This window comes from Oncorhynchus keta, chromosome 6 (assembly GCF_023373465.1).
Source record: "Oncorhynchus keta strain PuntledgeMale-10-30-2019 chromosome 6, Oket_V2, whole genome shotgun sequence".
Classification (NCBI taxonomy): Eukaryota; Metazoa; Chordata; class Actinopteri; order Salmoniformes; family Salmonidae; genus Oncorhynchus; species Oncorhynchus keta.
This window is the reverse complement of record NC_068426.1, coordinates 32451230-32470631: the sequence shown is the minus strand read 5'-3', so window position 1 is coordinate 32470631 and position 19402 is coordinate 32451230. Positions and strand designations below refer to the sequence as shown.

Below are 19402 nucleotides of genomic sequence, written 5' to 3'. Positions count from 1 at the left end.
CCAATAAGGTCATAACTGCGACACCATTTTCTCACAGCAGACTCTTATCATGACCATTAGCATATAACATTTATAGCTGTCCCCGCTACAGGACTTAGGGGCTCTCTCTGGTTGCGTCCCAAATGTTACCCTATTCTCTATGGGCACTGGTCAAACGTGGTACACGAAATAGGGAATAGTTTGCCATTTGGGACGCAACCTATGTAGCTGGAGCCCCATGAGAGAATAGGCCTGATGGAATTGGATGTCTTGGCCATGCTGGAAGAACAAACATGTGGAAATCAGCCTGCCTAAGCTCAAGGTGGCTACTCACTGCACCGAGGATCAAGCCTAGCGAATCAGCAGTCAACATAGATATAGAGAAACAGAAATAGCGGAAATCCCATTAACTACCAACACATCCTGCTGGTTTTATGTTCATTTAGACAGGCGTCTTTTTAAGAACCCAAGCATGAAAAGCCTTAGATCACAGAAGACGCCTGGGAGGGAAAATGACTGGGTCCGTTTCGGGGGATATATTTTGAGTTTCTTATATGCTGTTAAGTCAACTTGGATATGTTTAGACTGTTTATTGATTCACGTGTTTCGTTTGCTGTTTTCTTGAAGCTCGTCCATCACTTCAGTGTCTCAGAAGGCCACCACGTAGTGATTCGTGTTCAAGCCCGTCCCCTTATCTCGCCGGCACAGCACTTTGTTTGTGTTGTTTCGCAGCGTAGTAAAATATGGAGATCCATTGCCCCGCCGTTGCTTTTAATGATCTCGTTTTCTCCCTGCCTTTTTTTCCCTCATGTGTACAGTTACTTTAAAGATTAGAGCGGAGAGGCAGGCTGCAAAGGACATGCATAGGATTTCTCTCTATCTTTCTCTCTCTCTCTCTCTCTCTCTCTCTCTCTCTCTCTCTCTCCCTCTCTCTCTGTCTTTCTCGGTTTGTGCAATAATCCTCCGGCTGCATTTCTCACTAAAGCGGAAGATAAATCTGAGTGACAATGCTCTGCTACCAAACGACACGGAGACGGAAAGCAATTTCTCTGATTCTTAGTAATCTATTTGTCGCCTATTTCAGTGCGTCTCTTTTTACGCCTGGCTATGTCTAGAATCAGATCAGGATGTGTCTTAGTGTAATGAGAACAGAGAGAAGTGTTGGGGATCGACGTGCTTCTACCCCGGCTTCCAGAAGTACCAGGCGACACTGCGGTACCAAGGAGCACAATCGTCGATATACAATGGAGGAAACTCAGGTCGGATTACTCGGAGCATCATCCAGCGATGTTCAGCTGGAGTCATTCAAAGAGATAGAGAAGGTAGTGAGGGAGTTACATAGAGTGAAAGTGAAAAGCAAATTCATTTACCACCACACTTGTCCTCTTCCTCTTGGCCAAGAAAAGATTGCTGCTAGTTGACACAGAGTAGAAAGGTCACGTTCCTACGGCGACACAGCACTTGTCAACAGATTGAACACTTGAGTGAATCCTGCTGCCAGATTCTATCATAGATTCCAAGCCGAAACCACTTTCCTCAACAGCCTCTCTAATCACTGACATGGCAATTCATGTTGCAGGCTTCTCCTCTCCAATCCTCCATGCTCAAGGGTCCAACAGGTAGCTAACACCCCTCATCCAGAACCAGCTACCTGTGCTTTAGTGTCTGACATGGTGCAGGATCATATTCATTTCTACACCAGTCCATGGTGCTAACACAGAAATCCAAGGGGGGAGGGTGGGTCTCCAAGAGAGGAAGGGACAGCACTAAAGGACTAGGGAGAGAAGAAGGGAGAGGGACAGTTTTCAGCATATGTCCTCTAGGCTGGATGTGAGCTGTAGAACGTTTATTACAAAATATCACCCTGATCCCTAATTGAATGTGAGCCATAGAATGCTTAGGACAAACGTTCACCCTGATTGGATGAGAGCCCCAGAACTTTCCGGACAAACCAGAACCCTGATCCCTGATTGGATGTAAGATAATCACTCCTCAGGAAAGCCCTATAACTTTCAGGACAAGCAACATCCTGATCCCTGATTGGATGTGAATCCCAGCACATTCAGGACAATCCACTACCCTGATCAATGATTGGATGTGAGCCCCAGAACGTTCAAGATCCCTGTGAAAGAAAATGTATTTACCACCACACTGATTGGGGTCAAGAATGTTCAAGAGACTCTATCACACCCACAAAGTAGATTACGTTGTTGGGGTCCGTTTCTTTTTTTAAACTAACATTGCATGTTTTACTAGGGTGCAGCATGGTCTAATAGATCCTGAATGTCTTTGTGCACCAGGTGGTGTAGTCTTTCTGCCTGTTATCCATGTAATCATGTCCCTAGCTATGCTGCACCTGTAGACCAATGGTTCCCAACTCCAGTCCTTGAGTATCTCCAACAGCGCACATTTGTGTCATAGCCCTGGGCAAGCACACCTGATTCAGCTTGTCAACTAATCACCGGGCCCTCAATTAGTTGAATCAGGTGTTTTTTTTGTCCAGGGCCACAACTAAAATGTGCTGTTGGGGGTAATCTAGGACTGGAGTTGGGAACCACTGCTACAGACGATGTAGAGCAGGTTACTGGATTCACACTTGTCCCAGTTTGGTCTCTCTCTCTCTCTCTCTCTCTCTCTCTCTCTCTCTCTCTCTCTCTCTCTCTCTCTCTCTCTCTCTCTCTCTCTCTCTCTCTCCCTCTCTCTCTCTCTCTCTCTCTGCTGGGTGAAGTTAGTTTGTCTGTTCAGGTATTGTTGCACAGTGGTCGATGTAAGTTAGAGGCCTCCATGGGACTTAGAGTTGTTTGTTTGAAACGGTGGCTATCTAATTGAAATGGAGTTGATTTAATTGGTTTGGAGAGTTTAAACCCTCGATTGATCTCAGGGCTCCTCTACCATTCACTCAATGTGACTGGGGTGTCAGGCATCGTGACGGGTACTTTGTGTGTCAGTGGAAGGAGGTCAGTCGTGGTTCAGGTTGAGCACATCACAGAGAAAAGTAAGTGAACAATGATTTATTTTCACACTCAAAACACACACACACACACTCAACCATACACACAAACAGAAACACACACACTTACTGCTTTCACGCACGTCTTCTTAGTTCAATCAGAAACACTGTCATTCGGACTCACAGAGGTCCACATTTAAAGCGGTTGTCTCTTTTCAATTACTCTCCTGTGATAAACCAATGAATACAAATCTATTCTAATGGTAGAATGCCATCTTGATGTGATCACAGTGAGAGTTCCAGTCACCTAGTGGGGTTCTGGGGGGGGATCATAATAAAACATTGGAGGACCAACCAGAGGGGGCAGCGCAGCATCTTTCATCCTGTGAGATGACTTCATTTTCCTGCCTAATCCCACCATCAAACCCCTGTCATGGAAATCTTTACACAGGGACACTCAAATACAATATGAAATGAATAATTGTTATTTGTCAGCGCGCTGGAGAGTTTCCAACAAACGTAATGCACCACAGTGAATGTCTGTCAGAAGCTCCTACTGAGCAGTCCCAGCAGTTGTCTTATGTACGGACAAGTTATATTTGTATGATTTAGCATGAGTAATTAATCATTAATCATTTTGTTTCATCCAACAGACCGATACTGGTTTGTCACATGTGACAGACCAATACCTCACGAGGCTTCTTTCTCTCTAAGCTGAGACCTTAAAACTGAGATATCTTTGTTCGTTCTCAAAACAAGGTCTGGGCGTACTGCCAAGTTGCTGTTACTGATATAGTGAGGATTTGTACAGTCAGAGACTTGCACGAACACAGAAATTGGTTTGTAGAACAGCACACGAGTAGAACACAGAAATTCGTTGTAAGAAAAGCACAAACATTAAAAATCCATTACACCCCCATTGGCACTTATGTAGATCTGAGAGGACTGGATGAGTATAAGCAATATGGCAGTATCTACACCATGCCATCTGATTGGTTAGGTGGAAAATACACTATGTAACTTAATTACTCAAAATTCTTAGTTAAACACAAGTGCCTATGAATTGATTTGTGGTTGAGTGTCCCTGACGTTTTAAGGGTACCACGTGAACCACTTCTTGAATATCCAAAGCAAATAACAGTAAAACGCACAACAGTACCCACTCGTGACTGTGAAGAGTGTGTGCGTGTGCGTGTGCGTGTGTGTGTGTGTGTGTGTGTGTGTGTGTGTGTGTGTGTGTGTGTGTACTGCAGCCTGACACCACCAGGAGAGACCAGGATACATGACCCACACCATTACACTCAAAACACACTACCTCAGCCAGCCACATAGACTAACAGCGGGGGCTGCACTGTTGAAACACAGACCTGGGCTAAAATACTATTTAATTGAACTTGCCTTTTGCAATGGAACCAATACACAGTATAAGTCCCAAAAGTGCAAGCCCAGTCAACCTCCAGGGAGGCTAAAGCAAATGCTCAAAGCGTTTGAAAGATTTCAAATAGTATTTGAATCCAGGGGCTCTATTCAATCAGCATCACGGAAGTTCAGTGTTACAACGTGACTGAAATTTGAAGGCAACGTCAGCGTGGTCGTGGAAAATGGATTCACGGTAAACACTGCATATGTCGGTTCAATCAGAAATTACATTTACATTTCTATTGCGCAGTCTGTTGCTCTTCAGCGACAAAGATTGAATAGAGCCCCAGGTCTGATAGAGTATCATTCATACTGCGGCAGATTATGCAGTTGTGTATTGCCTTACTGAAAAACATCTGCCTTTTTTTAAGGTGGAATCCTGTTTTTATTGCTGTAATCAATCTTGAATGATGAAATGCCCGTCCACCTTTCCTTATCTGTCATAGTGCTTCATTTTCACATATTTCTGTAAACAGGATCTTCTGCATCCTCCTCCTCACCCACCCATAACTCAAAATGTTGTTTTTTTCAGGGATATTTTTCCCATGTGTTCTTTTATTAAAGTGTATTTGGGATCCCTGGGTGCTGATCATTGCAGTGAGTGTGCTGGTTTGTAGAGTGTGTGTGTGTGTGTGTGTGTGTGTGTGTGTGTGTGTGTGTGTGTGTGTGTGTGTGTGTGTGTGTGTGTGTGTGTGTGTGTGTGTGTGTGTGTGTGTGTGTGTGTGTGTGTGTGTGTAGCTCTTTGAAGTGGTGTTAATGTGCTGTAATGAGCCCGAGATAAGACGAAGGGTAATCACAGCCAGACTCCCACTGTGATCTCTGTGGGTTACAAGAGCCTTGGCCCTCGCACTCCACTACACACACACATGCACTCTCTCTCTCTCTCTCTCTCTCTCTCTCTCTCTCTCTCTCTCTCTCTCTCTCTCTCTCTCTCTCTCTCTCTCTCTCTCTCTCTCTCTCTCATATATATATATATATAAACACCAAAAGCTCTCTCTGTCTCTCTCTCTCTTATTTATATATATATATATATATATATATATATATATATATATATATATAAACACCAAAAGCCAAAGCTCTCATTCAACACTACTCCCCCTTCCAGCATGTTTGTCAGATGGCGGGAAGCTGAACTTGAAACACACAAAGACTCTCTTTCTCTCTGACAGGATGTGAGATAGCTAAATGCCTGCATGGTTATCCCCTGACCCTTGATGTCTGCCTGCCTGTCTGTCTGTCTGCCTGCCTCCCCTCTCTCTGCTCCTGTAGAGAAGTTCCTGGGGAACCATCTCCTGAGCTATGGCCAGCTCCTCTCCCTGACCTTCACGGCCGAGGCCCAGTGCCTCCTCCCTCACAGTGTCACTGTTCTTCTGGAAGGATCTGGAATCACCCTGTCAGCTGACCTTTCACCCCAACCTGGACTTGTCCACCAGCCAGGCCTCGCTCCCCAGCACACCTTCACTCTCAGGTAAAACAAAATGGTGTGGGTGTGATATGTGTGCATAGCATGTGTTGACGTGTATATAAAATACGGCTATACACCTACTATTATGCCACTCTACATCACATAATCATATACACACATGTAATACCCCTACTTACAGTACAGTGTATGAACCTCAGACTGCATGGATGAACAGTGTCATCTCCATGGCTGTATGATATTCATACATTCAGCTCATTAGAATATTTTGGGGCGTGGTTTACTTCACAGCTCTTTTTTTTCCCGTTTATCTAATATGTTGTGTTATGCCAAGTCATTTTATGACTGTGTTTAATGGTGGTGTTTTGTGAAAGGCTATTGTATGGCTGTGTTAACTGTGAATGTTTTACTCTCACCTCGGAGACCCCCAGCTGTTTTCAAGGTTGATTCAACTTGTCAGCTGGTGCAACAACACTGAACTGAATAAATAAGTAAACCATTGTTCTTCAGAAGGATCTATAAAGAACCTTTCAGATTGTGAAAGGTTCTCTATAGAACCATTCTCCATAAAGATTCTATAAAGAGCCATAAAACAGTTTTTTATACAGCCCCAAAAAGGATTGTAACCATAGTGGAACACTTTATGGTGCTCTGTAAAACCTTATTTAATGATCCTTTATAGAACATTAGGAAAGGGTTCTTTATAGTACCATAATGGTTCCATTTAGAACCTTATGAACATTATTATTATTTATTATTTATTGAACCTTCAAAAAAGGGTTTTACAGTATGTAGCACCGTAAAGGCTTCCTCTATAGTTACAAGCCAAAGAACCCCTATCTGGGACTATTCAGTACTATTATTTTAAAGTGTGTACTATGGAAGCTGCCTTATGGCTTTGTGACAGACAGTGCTATGTCCTTTCTTGTGACTATGCATAATGAGTAATGAGTTCCCCCACAACCCCCAGCCTGGGTGAAGGGGGTACTTTGGTTGCCCCCTCAGAGCAGCGGGACCTGGAGACAGGACTGTCATTGTGTGGGCCCTCTCTGGTGACAGGCTCCACACACGTCATTAGAGAGACAAAGATCTGGCCCTACACACACACACATATACACACACAGCATCACCTCGTCCTGGAGCACTCATCTTATCATGGCACCACATTGCTATATCCCGAAAGCTCAGCTGAGAAGATGTGAAGCGGACTTTTCAATGTCTTTCTCTGGAGCTCTCTCTCCTAGGTAGTTCTTAAGAGCTTCGCCAAATCAAGGTTTATTTGTCACGTACACAGTTTACAGCAGGTATAAACGGTGCAGCAAAATGCTTACGTGCAAGCTCTCGACAATGCAGTACACATATCAAAATCAATAACAATCACAAGTCAGATAATAAAATAAGTAAGGAAAAGGAAGTAGTATGCACGGTATTAAACCGATATGTACACCATAAGAGATACACACCTTTAGAAAAAAGGGTTGAAAATTGGTTCTTTGCGACAGGATAGGGTTCTACCAATAACCGTTTTACGTTTTAGAAGACGGGTTCTTTGTAAAGCAAAGAGGTCTACGTAAGAACCTATAACATCCCATGAAGAGGGCACGACAAAACCCATTCGCCCTAAAGAGACTGAAAAGATTTGGCATGGGTCCTCAGATCCTCAAATGGTTCTACAGCTGTACCATCGAGAGCATGGTTGCATCACTGCCTGGTATGGCAACTGCTCACCCTCTGACCGCAAGGCACTACAGAGAGTAATGCGTACAGACCAGTACATCACTGGGACCAAGCTTCCTGCCATCCAGAACTTCTATACCAGGCGGTGTCAGAGGAATGCCCTAAAATAAAAAGACTCCAGCCACCCTAGACATAGACTGTTCTCTCTGCTACCGCACAGCATGCGGTACCGGAGCGCCAAGTCTAGGTCCAAGAGGCTTCTAAACAGCTTCTACCCCCAAGCCATAAGACTCCTGAACATCTAATCAAATGTATAGTCACTTTAATAACTCTACCTACATGTACATATTACCTCAATTACCTCAACTAACCGGTGCCCTCGCGCATTGACGCTGTACCAGCACCCCCTGTATATAGCCTCGCTATTGTTATTTTACTGCTGCTCTTATTTATTTGTTACTTTTATTTCTTATTTTTATTGTTGTTTTTCTTAAAACTGCATTGTTGGTGAATGGTTTGTAAGTAAGAATTTCACTTAGGTCTGCCCCTGTTGTATTCGGCACCTGACAAATAAAATTTGATATGTGGAACCGTTTTTGGAAGAAAGGGTTCTTTGATGATTGTTTTGAAGACAAGAAGGAGTCTTTGGAAAGCAAGAAGAGTTCTACAAAGAACTGTTCTTATTCTGAATGAGATTTTTGTTGAATTGTTTTCTTATTTCTTTTAAATAGTGCCTGAGCATTAGTGTTTAAAACGTTAACGTCAGGAATTTGAGTAATCTGAAATATTTTCAAGAACAGTTTGTTAGTGTGTAACTAGGCGTTCAAAAAAAGTCCTTATGATAATGTCATTTAGGGGTTCTTTTATTTTTAGAGGCTAATAAGGCTGTTTGAACCATTCATAGAGGGTTCTAAGAAGAACCCTTCAAAGAAATATAGGGTTCTCAGTAGAAGCCTTCATAGAGGCTTCTTGGAAGACCCTTTAGTGGTTAAAAGGGTTCTTGTTAAAACCTTTGTTGATGGTTCTAAGAACCCTTTATAGAGGGGTCGAAGTAAAAATAATTTACAGGAGGTTCTATGAAGAACCCTGCATTGAGGGTTTTAGGTAGAACCCTTTGCCAAGGGTTCTACCCTGCAACTAAAATGTTTCCTCTATGGGGACAAATCAAAGAACCCTATATGGTTCTACTTAAAACCTTCTTTTCTTTGAAGAGTGCAGTATAAATTATCAATGTGCATGTCAAGTATGACTGTATTTCCAATATAAAGTAGATAGTGTATTGGTTGAGCTAGGGATGGCTGTTCAACAGTCTGGAGGTAGAAGCTGTCTCTGAGCTTTTTTTTCTCCAAATGACTCAGAGGCTGTGCGTGAGTGTGCATGCCTGTGTTTGTGTCATTTGGGAAGCACACAGCAACACAACACACAGTCTCACATCCCCTGGCAATGTTGTCTTGGTGACAGATAGCATGCTGTTTGTCATGACTGTGAGCCTACTTGTGTTGTGTGAATGTGTTGAATGTTTTATCCAGGGTAAGTGGTGTTTTGTTCCCCGCATGCATGGCGCTACACCAGGGCTAGGAGGGGCTGTAGCCCCGTCCTACAAATCTGCGTAGCCCCAGTTAAGCCCACTCAAGCATTTTAGTATGTTTTTCTATTTTTAAATAAAGAAATATGTCAAAGTTAATAACCAGCCATTCTGTTCCCAATCCGATCCCTGGCTGTGTGCTCGTGCCGCACATGTACCCTATGACGTGTGTGTGGGTGGGGGGAGGAGGAGGAGTCTGGTTTGTGTGACCGCGCACATTTGTCTACGTTAAGTGAGACAACTACTAGCTAGCGAGCCGCCCATCTCACCCCGCAGCAATGGACTGTTTGCTGATCAAGAGAAGAGTGCGGGTAGAAATTGAAAATCCATACCCAGACCCTGTCTCCGAGGGGGCCGAAGAAGAGGGAGATGAGAAAGATGAGTTGGAGAGAGCCACGACGTGATGGAGCGCCAGAGCAGCTCATCGCTGCTAGCTTTGGACTTCGGATATTGTGAATTTAATTTCTGACTTTGTGATAGCCATTTCATCCGAAACATCATTACCAATGCACAGTTGTCTGATTATGCATATGGAACAAATGCACTTTCTTGTTGTTGTCGCATTTTGGATATATTGTGTTGTTATTGCTGAAAGACTTCAGTGCATGGGCGCTTTCAGCTTTGCTGAACGTGAAAGACGTTTCTTGTCATTGTATTAATTAGGCTTCTAGTTATTTTGTAGAATTTTCTTGGGCCAAATTCAATTAAACACTACATTTACATTGGGGCAAAAAGTATTTAGTCAGCCACTAATTGTGCAAGTTGTTCCCACTTAAAAAGATGAGAGAGGCCTGTAATTTTCATCATAGGTACACTTCAACTATGACAGACAAAAATCACATTGTAGGATTTTTAATGAATTTACCTATGATGAAAATTACAGGCCTCTCTCGTCTTTTTAAGTGGAAGAACTTGCACAATTTGTGGCTGACTAAATACTTTTTTGCCCCACTATATATCGAATGTGCTCTGTGCATATCTGCCTTTATTGAAAAATGAGAACTTCCTTATAACTCTGAAGTCATGAAAATCAACTATTTTCTTAGCAACCCCACGTATTGGTCAAGCACCCCCCTTACACCTGTGAGAGAAAGAAATCCTGGCGCCGTGCCTGGTTCCAAGGATCATCTCAATCACAGAGAGTAGCGGGGTAGGTAGGGTTGATGCCCTCATGTTAAATAGTGTTGGATGGGTTTGCCTTTGTAGTTCTTCATTGCCTTGTAGACTGTGGGGAGAGACAACAGGTTGTTTAAAATATATCATCTAAATTCTTCTTCTTCTTCACTTCTCTTCTTTCTCTTTACTCTTCTCTTTCTCCAGCCTCTTTCTCTCCTTCCCCCTGTCCCTCTGTGTCTCTATCAGTATGCGACTGTCTGCCTGCCTGTGTGTGTGGGCTCCCACCACATACTTAACCCAGACTTCCAGTGGTTTCCTGGTCCACTGATGATGTTCAACGAGTGACATGGAGAGAGAAGAGACAGAAATCAGCCAAGCCGACACACTATAGTAGACTAATAGCTGCCAAAGCTAGGTTATTTCTCATCCAATGTGATTAAGTAGTACCGGTCTTGACAGCATCAAACCATGAGAAGCTAGTTAAAACTGCTTCAGGATCGGTGTCCCGTCCGCGGGATGGTTGAGCTAACGTACGCCAATGTGATTAGCATGAGGTTGTAAGAAACAAAGGAATTCCCAGGACAGAGACGTATCTGGTATGGGCAGAATGCTTACATTCTTGTTAATCTAACTGCACTGTCCAATTTACAGTAGCTATTAGAGTGAAAGAGTACCATGCTATTGTTTGAAGAGAGTGCACAATTAGGAACTTGAAAATGTATGACTAAACCAATTAGGCACATTTGGGCAGTCTTGATACAACATTTTGAGATTTCACTGGATCACTCTAAAACTTTGCACACGCAGTGCTGCCATCTAGTGGCCAAAGTCTAAATTGTGCCTGGACTCGAATAATTTATTATGCCGTTACTCTTGCATTTCAAAGATGATGGTACAAAAAAAATACAAATAATGTTTATTTTTTTCTTTGTATTATCTTTTACCAGATCTAATGTGTTATATTATCCTACATTCCTTTCACATTTCCACAAACTTCGAAGTATTTATTTTCAAATGGCATCAAGAATATGCATATCCTTGTTTCAGGGCCTGAGTTACAGGCAATTAGATTTGGGTATGTCATTTTAGGTGAAAATTGAAAAAAAGGGGAGGAACCTTAAGATGTGTTAAGGGTTGATCCGAGCGTTCTGTCCTAACAACAACAGTCAAGCACCCAACTAACTGGCTAATGTTGGCTAGCTACTCCCAGACTCAAATGAGAGAACAGCTCACTGACCACTTTACTCGCCCTAGCAGAGCTGGTTAGGTTGTTTTTATGTTATCCAGAGCGTTGGTGACCGCAACTATGCTGCTGGCAACAATATACGCTTTTTTGGCAATGTTTACTGACACCGGCCATATTCAACTGGTGTTGAGCGTTCATAAATTAATCAGCTATTCTGTTCCAGCTACGTCTATTAACAATTGTCACAGCGACATTCTATTGAAATGGTAAATTACATAGTGGAGTCTTTTGTTGAGACATGTTGCTAATGAATCTGCGGGTAGCTAACCAACCACGTTGAATGTTAGCTAGCTAACAATTGTTTTATTTAATTTATTTCACCTTTATTTAACCAGTTAGGCTAGTTGAGAACAAGTTCTCATTTGCAGCTGCGATCTGGCCAAGATAAAGCCTAGCAATTCGACACATACAACAACACAGAGATACACATGGAATTAACTAAACGTACAGTCATATAATACAGTAGGGAAAAAAAGTATATACAGTGAGTGCAAATGAGGTAAGATAAGGGAGTTAAGGCAATAAATAGGCCATGGTGGCAAAGTAATTACAACATAGCAATTAAACACTGGAATGGTACATATGCAGAAGATGAATGTGCAAGTTGAGTTACTGGGGTGCAAAGGAGCAAGATAAATAAATAAATACAGTATTGGGTTGAGGTAGATAGATGGGCTGTTTACAGATGGGTTATGTACAGGTGCAGTGAACTGTGAGCTGCTCTGACAGCTGGTGCTTAAAGCTAGTGAGAGAGATATGAGTCTCCAGCATCAGTGACTTTTGCAGTTCGTTGCACTCATTGGCAGCAGAGAACTGGAAGGAAAGGCGACCAAAGGGGGAATTGGCTTTGGAGGTGACCAGTGAGATATACCTGCTGGAGCGCGTGCTACGAGTGGGTGCTGCTATGTTGACCAGTGAGCTGAGATAAGGTGGGGCTTTAGCTAGCAGAGACTTATAGACAACTTGTAGCCAGTGGGTTTGGCGACCAGTATGAAGCGAGGGCCAACCAACGAGAGCGTACAGGTCGCAGTGGTGGGTAGTGTATGGGGCTTTGGTGACAAAATGGATGGCACTGTGATAGACTGCATCCAATTTGTTGAGTATAATGTTGGAGGCTGTTTTATAGATGACATCGCCAAAGTTGAGGATTGATAGGATGGTCAGTTTAACGAGGGTATGTTTGGCAGCATGAGCAAAGGATGCTTTGTTGCGATATAGGAAGCTAATTATAGATTTAATTTTGGATTGGAGATGCTAAATGTGAGTCTGAAAGGAGAGTTTAAAGCCTAACCAGACACCTAGGTATTTGTAGTTGTCCACATATTCTAAGTCAGAGTCGTCCAGAGCGGGCGGGCAGGTGCGGGCAGTGATCGATTGAATAGCATGCATTTAGTTTTACTTGCATTTTAGAGCAGTTGAAGGCCACAGAAGGAGAGTTGTATGGCGTTGAAGCTCGTCTGGAGGTTAGTTAACACAGTGTCCAACGAGGGGCCAGAAGTATACAGAATGGTGTCATCTGCATAGAGGTGGATCAGAGAATTTTCTTATTTTTTTATTTTACCTTTATTTAAACAGGCAAGTCAGTTAAGAACAAATTCTTATTTTCAATGACGGCCCAGGAACAGTGGGTTAACTGCCTGTTCAGGGGCAGAATGACAGATTTGTACCTTGTCAGCTCGGGGGTTAGAACTTGCAACCTTCTAGTTACTAGTCCAACGCTCTAACCACTAGGCTACCCTGCTGCCCCAAAATCACCAGCAGCAAGAGCAACATCATTGATGTAAACAGAGAAGAGAGTCAGCCTGAGAATTGAACCCTGTGGCATCCCTATAGAGACTGCCAGAGGTCCGGACAACAGACCCTCCAATTTGACACACTGAACTCTATCAGAGAAGTAGTTGGTGAACCAGGTGAGGCAATCATTTGAGAAACCAAGGCTGTCGAGTCTGCCAATAAGAATGTGGTGATTGACAGAGTCGAAAGCCTTGGCCAGGTTGATGAATACGGCTGCACAGTAATGTCTCTTATCGATGGTCGGTTATGATATCGTTTAAGACCTTGAGCGTGGCTGAGGTGCACCCATGACCAGCTCTGAAACCAGATTGCATAGTGGAGAAGATACGGTGGGATTCGAAATGGTTGGTAATCTGTTTGTTAACTTGGCTTTCGAAGACCTTCGAAAGACAGGATAGGATAGATACAGGTCTGTAGCAGTTTGGGTCTAGAGTGTCACCCCCTTTGAAGAGGGGGATGACCGCGGCAGCTTTCCAATCTTTGGGAATCTCAGACGATACGAAAGAAAGGTTGTAACTAGGCTATAGATATAGATAGGCTATAACTAGCAAAGCAAATGGATCTGAGTTACGATTAATAAGATCATATCTTAGCTAGTGAGCCCGCCAGCTAACATTAGCTAGCTAGTTAACAGTATACTTTAACTTTAAATGAAATAGACTTCATGTCTAAATGTGTAAACTGAAAATGTAGCTTGACTGGTGGAAGGTGTCATCATGGCAAATGGTGGTTATATTTTATATTTCAGCATTTTGCCTAAAATACAATTTATTTGTGTTATTTCTACAAATGTCAGTATGATGCTGCATTCTTGTATAATTTTGTACAGTGACAACACCTATGGTATTTGAACACATCATTTCTTGGCCACTAACAACCTGAAATGTCCTGCTGCAGTGCAGCTACACCACCAGATATGTGAGCATTAAAGAGTTATGGCCGCAGACCTATTTGCAAAGAATGCATTTTTGCACTTTGCTAAATGCTTCCAAAAATCAAGAAAATAAATGTCCAATTATCACCACCAACTTAAACTACCAGTGCTCAAGGACACTTGACGCAGAGTATAAATGAATTATTTTGGGACTTGAAATTGCAATCTCTGGGTTCGGTGCCTTGTAGGTTTTGTTGTGGAAATTCTTACACAGCGACACTTCGAAGTCAATCTTCGAATAATTGTTTATTGTCAGCGCGCTAGAGATGCTCCAAAAAAGTTAATGCACCATAGTGAATGTCTGTCAGAAGCTCTACTGGGCCCCCCGCAGTTGTTTTATATATGGCAATACACAGATAAGTTATATTTGCATGATTTAGCATATTTCATCCATCATTACCGTTTTGTTTATTGTGACCGACCAATACTGGTTCATAACATGACCAATACCTCACAAGGCTTCTCTCTAAGCTGAAACCTTGAAACTGAGATATATTTTGTTCTCAAAATAAGGTCTGGCATACTGCCAAATTGCAGCTACTAGTAAGGATTCGTTCAGTCAGTCACTTGCATGAACAGAGAAATTGGTTTATAGAAAGGACAAACATAGAACATTGAAATTGGTAAATAGAAAAGCACAAGTATACACATTTCCATCACATTCCATCCTTCATATCACATGGTTGATGATAACCATTACATTTTAATGCAAGCATTTCAATTTTAGCTTCTATTTCAAAATATGCTATACTCCTATTAAAGTAAGGGAGATCAACACAGAAAAAAAACGGACACTTCATAATTTCAAACCCTTCATTCTGGGTTGTACAATCCAATTAGTATGGTAATACTATAATCATTTGAAATGTTATACTTCTATAAATGGGAGTGAGCATTGAAAATACACACACATACACAAGCGATCTGTAGATTCAGAGGTGAATCACTCAATGTGAACAATTGTTTCCATATCTCTTACCACAATCAGGATGGATTGACCTATGTTTTCAATAACTGTCCCTGGGACATCAACTTAGTCACAGTATAAAACACTGTTGTTTAACAATTCTTGCTTAACAAAAACGACCTTCAATCAGTATTCATCGTCCGTAGCTACAGGGGGAATGGGAGCTCATCCAGAGTTGGCAGCTCATTTGTTTCACCGTCCTCTGGAGGAGCAGAAAACATGCAATCTTATCAGCCAGAGAGGCACAGATCGCCTTACCGCATGTTAATAACATTTCACAGGGAAGAGAGGTTGTTGCCAACCGTCAGTGGAAGTGTTGTAGCAGATTATGTTTATGATGGTTATGCCAGTACGAATACAGTGCTTTCTTGACGAGATCTGTTCTGCAAGTTTTGAAAGTGTTTGGTAGTAACAATCTTCACTGTCTCTTCTGTAAACCACATGCATATCACTTGCTGATTAGCAGCGTACTGTAACAGCGGTGACCTATGAGAAGCTGGCAGATGGGGTTATTCTTTGCATGGCTTTCAACAAACTCTTTTTGGTCTCATATAAAGGGGGAACGTCATCCCAATTAATGTACATTGTTCATAAACATTGAAGGGCTGATTTAATAAAAGGCTGACTTAAGTGCATGACTCCTTTATAGCTAGTCACCATGTAATTGTAATACTCATAAATATGCTAATGAGCCCCCGACAGCACATTGTCCCACCTACATTTCAAAATGCAGTAATGATGCTGCTTTTCTAACCAAGTGGGAAGCGGGAATTTACAACATACGACAGGGAAAATCCACATGAACAACCCTTGAACTGTTAATTACTGGTGATGTTAAGTTTGATACCGGAGCTCCAAGGGATGCGACAAAATCGCTAAGCAGTTTGTTTTTCGAAACAGCGTACCGATGCTTGTATCACTTTATCTGAAGCACATGATTCACAACGTCCGGTGCTTAGTTTTGTCAAACAACAACCAGATTGGTTTGGTATTGATTTCAGTAGAAGACAAAAGTCTACCCTGCGCACGCGCTGCGACACATGCGATGTAATCAATCAAAATTGGGTTGTTTAAAATAATTTTGACCAGCAGGTGCCACTAGTGTACACTGTGTTTATCAATGCCTCGAGTAATGAACTGATTTTCAACACAATTGGCTGGATATTCTCAAAGATATTCTCAAGCTTTGTTTCCCCATCAATAGTAATTACTAGTGACTCCACAAGTCAGTTGAAATTACACATACCCAAGACCTGTTACAATCATATCAGATCCAACTGAGAGAGAGAGAGAGAGAGAGACCGAGAGACCGAGAGAGAGGACTTAAAATACTGTCAACACAAACCCATAGACAGATATGACATACCCTGCTCATATATAACACATTCACACAGGACAGAGTATGAGCTGTATATCAAACAGAGATAAAGTGATAGTGTACGCAGCTCCCACAGTGCACACAGCTCCCCCAATGCTAAAAAAAACCATCCCATACTAGATTTCAGATGTGTGATGTGGGTGATGTGAGATTTTCAGATTAATTCATGCATGCATTCCTTCATGCATTCCTTCATACAAACATACTGTAATAATATGGTGCGGTCCTCAGTAATCATGGCCCTGTGTTTGTCTTCTTCCAGACTTCACAAGGAGGAGACAAGACTGAGGCCTTTTCTGTCTGCCTTCGAGTTCCAAAGTCTTCTCTTCAACCTCACTGCATTCAGGATCAGCAACGCAGGAGGACACAACTGTAAGTGTGTGTGTGTGTGCACGCCGCAAGATCAGAATGTTAACACCAACAGTGTTAAAACTTCTTATGGCTGAGATCCCGCTAACGGGATCGATATGACAACAGCCAGTGAAAGTGCAGGGCACCAAATTCAAAACAACATAAATCCCATCATTAAAATTCCTCAGACAAACAAGTATTTCACACCATTTTAAAGATAGACTTCTTGTTAATCCCACCACAGTGTCCGATTTCAAATAGGCTTTACGGTGAAAGCACCACAAATGATTATGTTAGGTCAGAGCCACGACACAGAAAAACACAGCCATTTTTCCAGCCAAAGAGAGGAGTCACAAAAATCAGAAATAGAGATAGAATTCATCACTAACCTTTGATGATCTTCATCAGAGGACACTCGTAGGACTTCATGTTACACAATACATGTATGTTTTGTTCGATAAAGTTCATATTTATATTAAAAAAATCTCAGTATACTTTGGCGCCTTGTAGCTCCCTTCAGTAACCACGAGCACAACCGTTCCTTGATTTTAACTGGCGGCTTTATTCTGTAGTTTTAGTCAGAATTATCACCTTCCGTGAGAACTATAAAGTAAATGAAAAATACAGTTAAGCACACTCTTTACAACCTTATCTTACGAGTGACTTATTAGCTTGGTATAACTCTGAAGTGCTTACATACATAACAGTTTAACCGGCGTTATAACAGGTTCAGATTAACACATGAATAAAGGAACAAATACCTCATTGGCTGCTTATACAGAAGGGAGGAAATCAAACTTCACACTTATTATTCCTGGCATGAATTCACACTTCATCCTAACATACACTCTTCAACCTTTATGAACTACGCCCGATGACATGAAAACTTAGCTAACGCAGCGCAGGATTGCCTTCCCTCCAAAGGTGTGTTGCTACAATAAGGATCCCCGTTACAGCAGTATTAGCTACGTAGTTCCGCTTGTATTATCATTTCCCCCGCACAGCGGACACATAAACAATTCAAACAAAAGACAACGACATAACCTGTAAGTCTAACTGTCAGTTACACTCCCACCAATCACCAGTGATTTCTGTGAAAGGGGTCTGCAGGTTTCTTGATCGGCTTCCAGGAGGGTGACTGTCTTATGGATGGGCCTCTCCAGATAGGTGGGTTTGGTGATGCGTTTACCTCTCTCATCTAGGGTTGAGTCGCTGATCAGTAACTTGAATCTTCTCACCCGGCCATCCTGTCCCGGGTACACTTCTGTAACCTTTGCCAATTTCCACTGGTTGCGTGGTGCAGTATCATCTTGCAAAATGACAATGTCATTAATCCTTGCGTTTCTTCTGTCTTTACTCCATTTCTGTCTGTGTTGGAGGTTTAGAGGTACTCTTTCTTCCACCTTGTCCAGAATTCATTGGCTAAAAATTGTACTCTGCGCCATCTCTTGCGGAGATAAAGATCTTCCTTGATGAACTGTCCAGGTGGCGGTAAGATAACTGTGGACTTCATTGTTAAGATGTGATTTGGCGTGAGAGGTTCTGGACCTAATGGATCATTCAGATATTCCGTAGTTAGGGGCCTACTATTTAAAATCGCCATGACTTCATAGAGAAAGGTACGCAGAGAAGCGGTGTCGAGTCTTCCGTCTGACTGATCAAGAGTGGATGTTAAGACACTTCGTATCGTGCGGATTTGCCTTTCCCAAACACCACCCATGTGACTTGAAGATGGGGTGTTCATGATAAACTCGCATCCAAGTTCCTTCAGTCGTGTTTGATCCATTTCTTTCAGGGCGTCCACAAACTCGTCTTGCGCCAATGAAGTTGCTGCCTTGATCACATCTGATTTGACGAACATTACCGCGTATGGCAATGAATGCACGCAGGGAATTGATAAAAGCGTCGGTGGTTAAGTCGTCAAGCATTTCAATGTGAACTGCTCGGGAGCCCATGCAAGTGAATAGGAGCCCATAACGCTTTAACTCTCTTCTTCCGTCCTTGGCATAGAAAGGTCCAAAGCAGTCCATCCCGCAGTATGTGAAGGGAGGCGCGGTCTCCGTGCGTTCCTTCGGAAGATCTGCCATCCTTTGCCCTTCTGTACATCTTCTGAATTTCCTGCATTTCACACATTTGTAGATGTGAGAGGAAACTGCATTGCTGCATCCTAGGATCCATATACCGTTGGATCGCAGCTCATTGATCGTCATTCCACGTCCTTGGTGTCGTACTCTTTCATGATAGTGCTTGACGAGCAGCACTGACAAGTGGCTATCTCTTGGCAGGATTGCGGGATGCTTCACATGGGAATGAAGAGTTGCATGAGCCAAGCGACCTCCCACCCTGAGGATACCTTGCTCATCCAGAAATGGACTCAATTTATGCAACTTGCTTGCTTTATCTTTGGTCTTGATGTCTTTCTGGTGCCTGAGGTTGTGTATCTCATGGGAGAAAGCTGCTTCTTGAACCATCTTTATAATGGTGAGCTCTGCCTCTCTCCTTTCTTCTATGCTTGTAGCTTCACTGACCTCAATTTTAAGCCTATGGCTTCCTTGACATGTCGTTTGAGCCTGGCAATAG

At 42.5% G+C, this 19402-nt stretch overlaps 1 protein-coding gene across 1 annotated transcript in view; it reads left to right on the top strand.

Moving 5' to 3' along the window:
- Window positions 1-19402, top strand: part of LOC118385566 (laminin subunit gamma-3) — a 244519-nt gene that overhangs the window by 121234 nt on the left and 103883 nt on the right. Inside the window, exons 10-11 of the mRNA XM_052521317.1 lie at window positions 5621-5819; window positions 16734-16843. Of these exons, the coding sequence (XP_052377277.1) occupies window positions 5621-5819; window positions 16734-16843 (309 nt within the window). The remainder of the gene's footprint in view (window positions 1-5620; window positions 5820-16733; window positions 16844-19402) is intronic.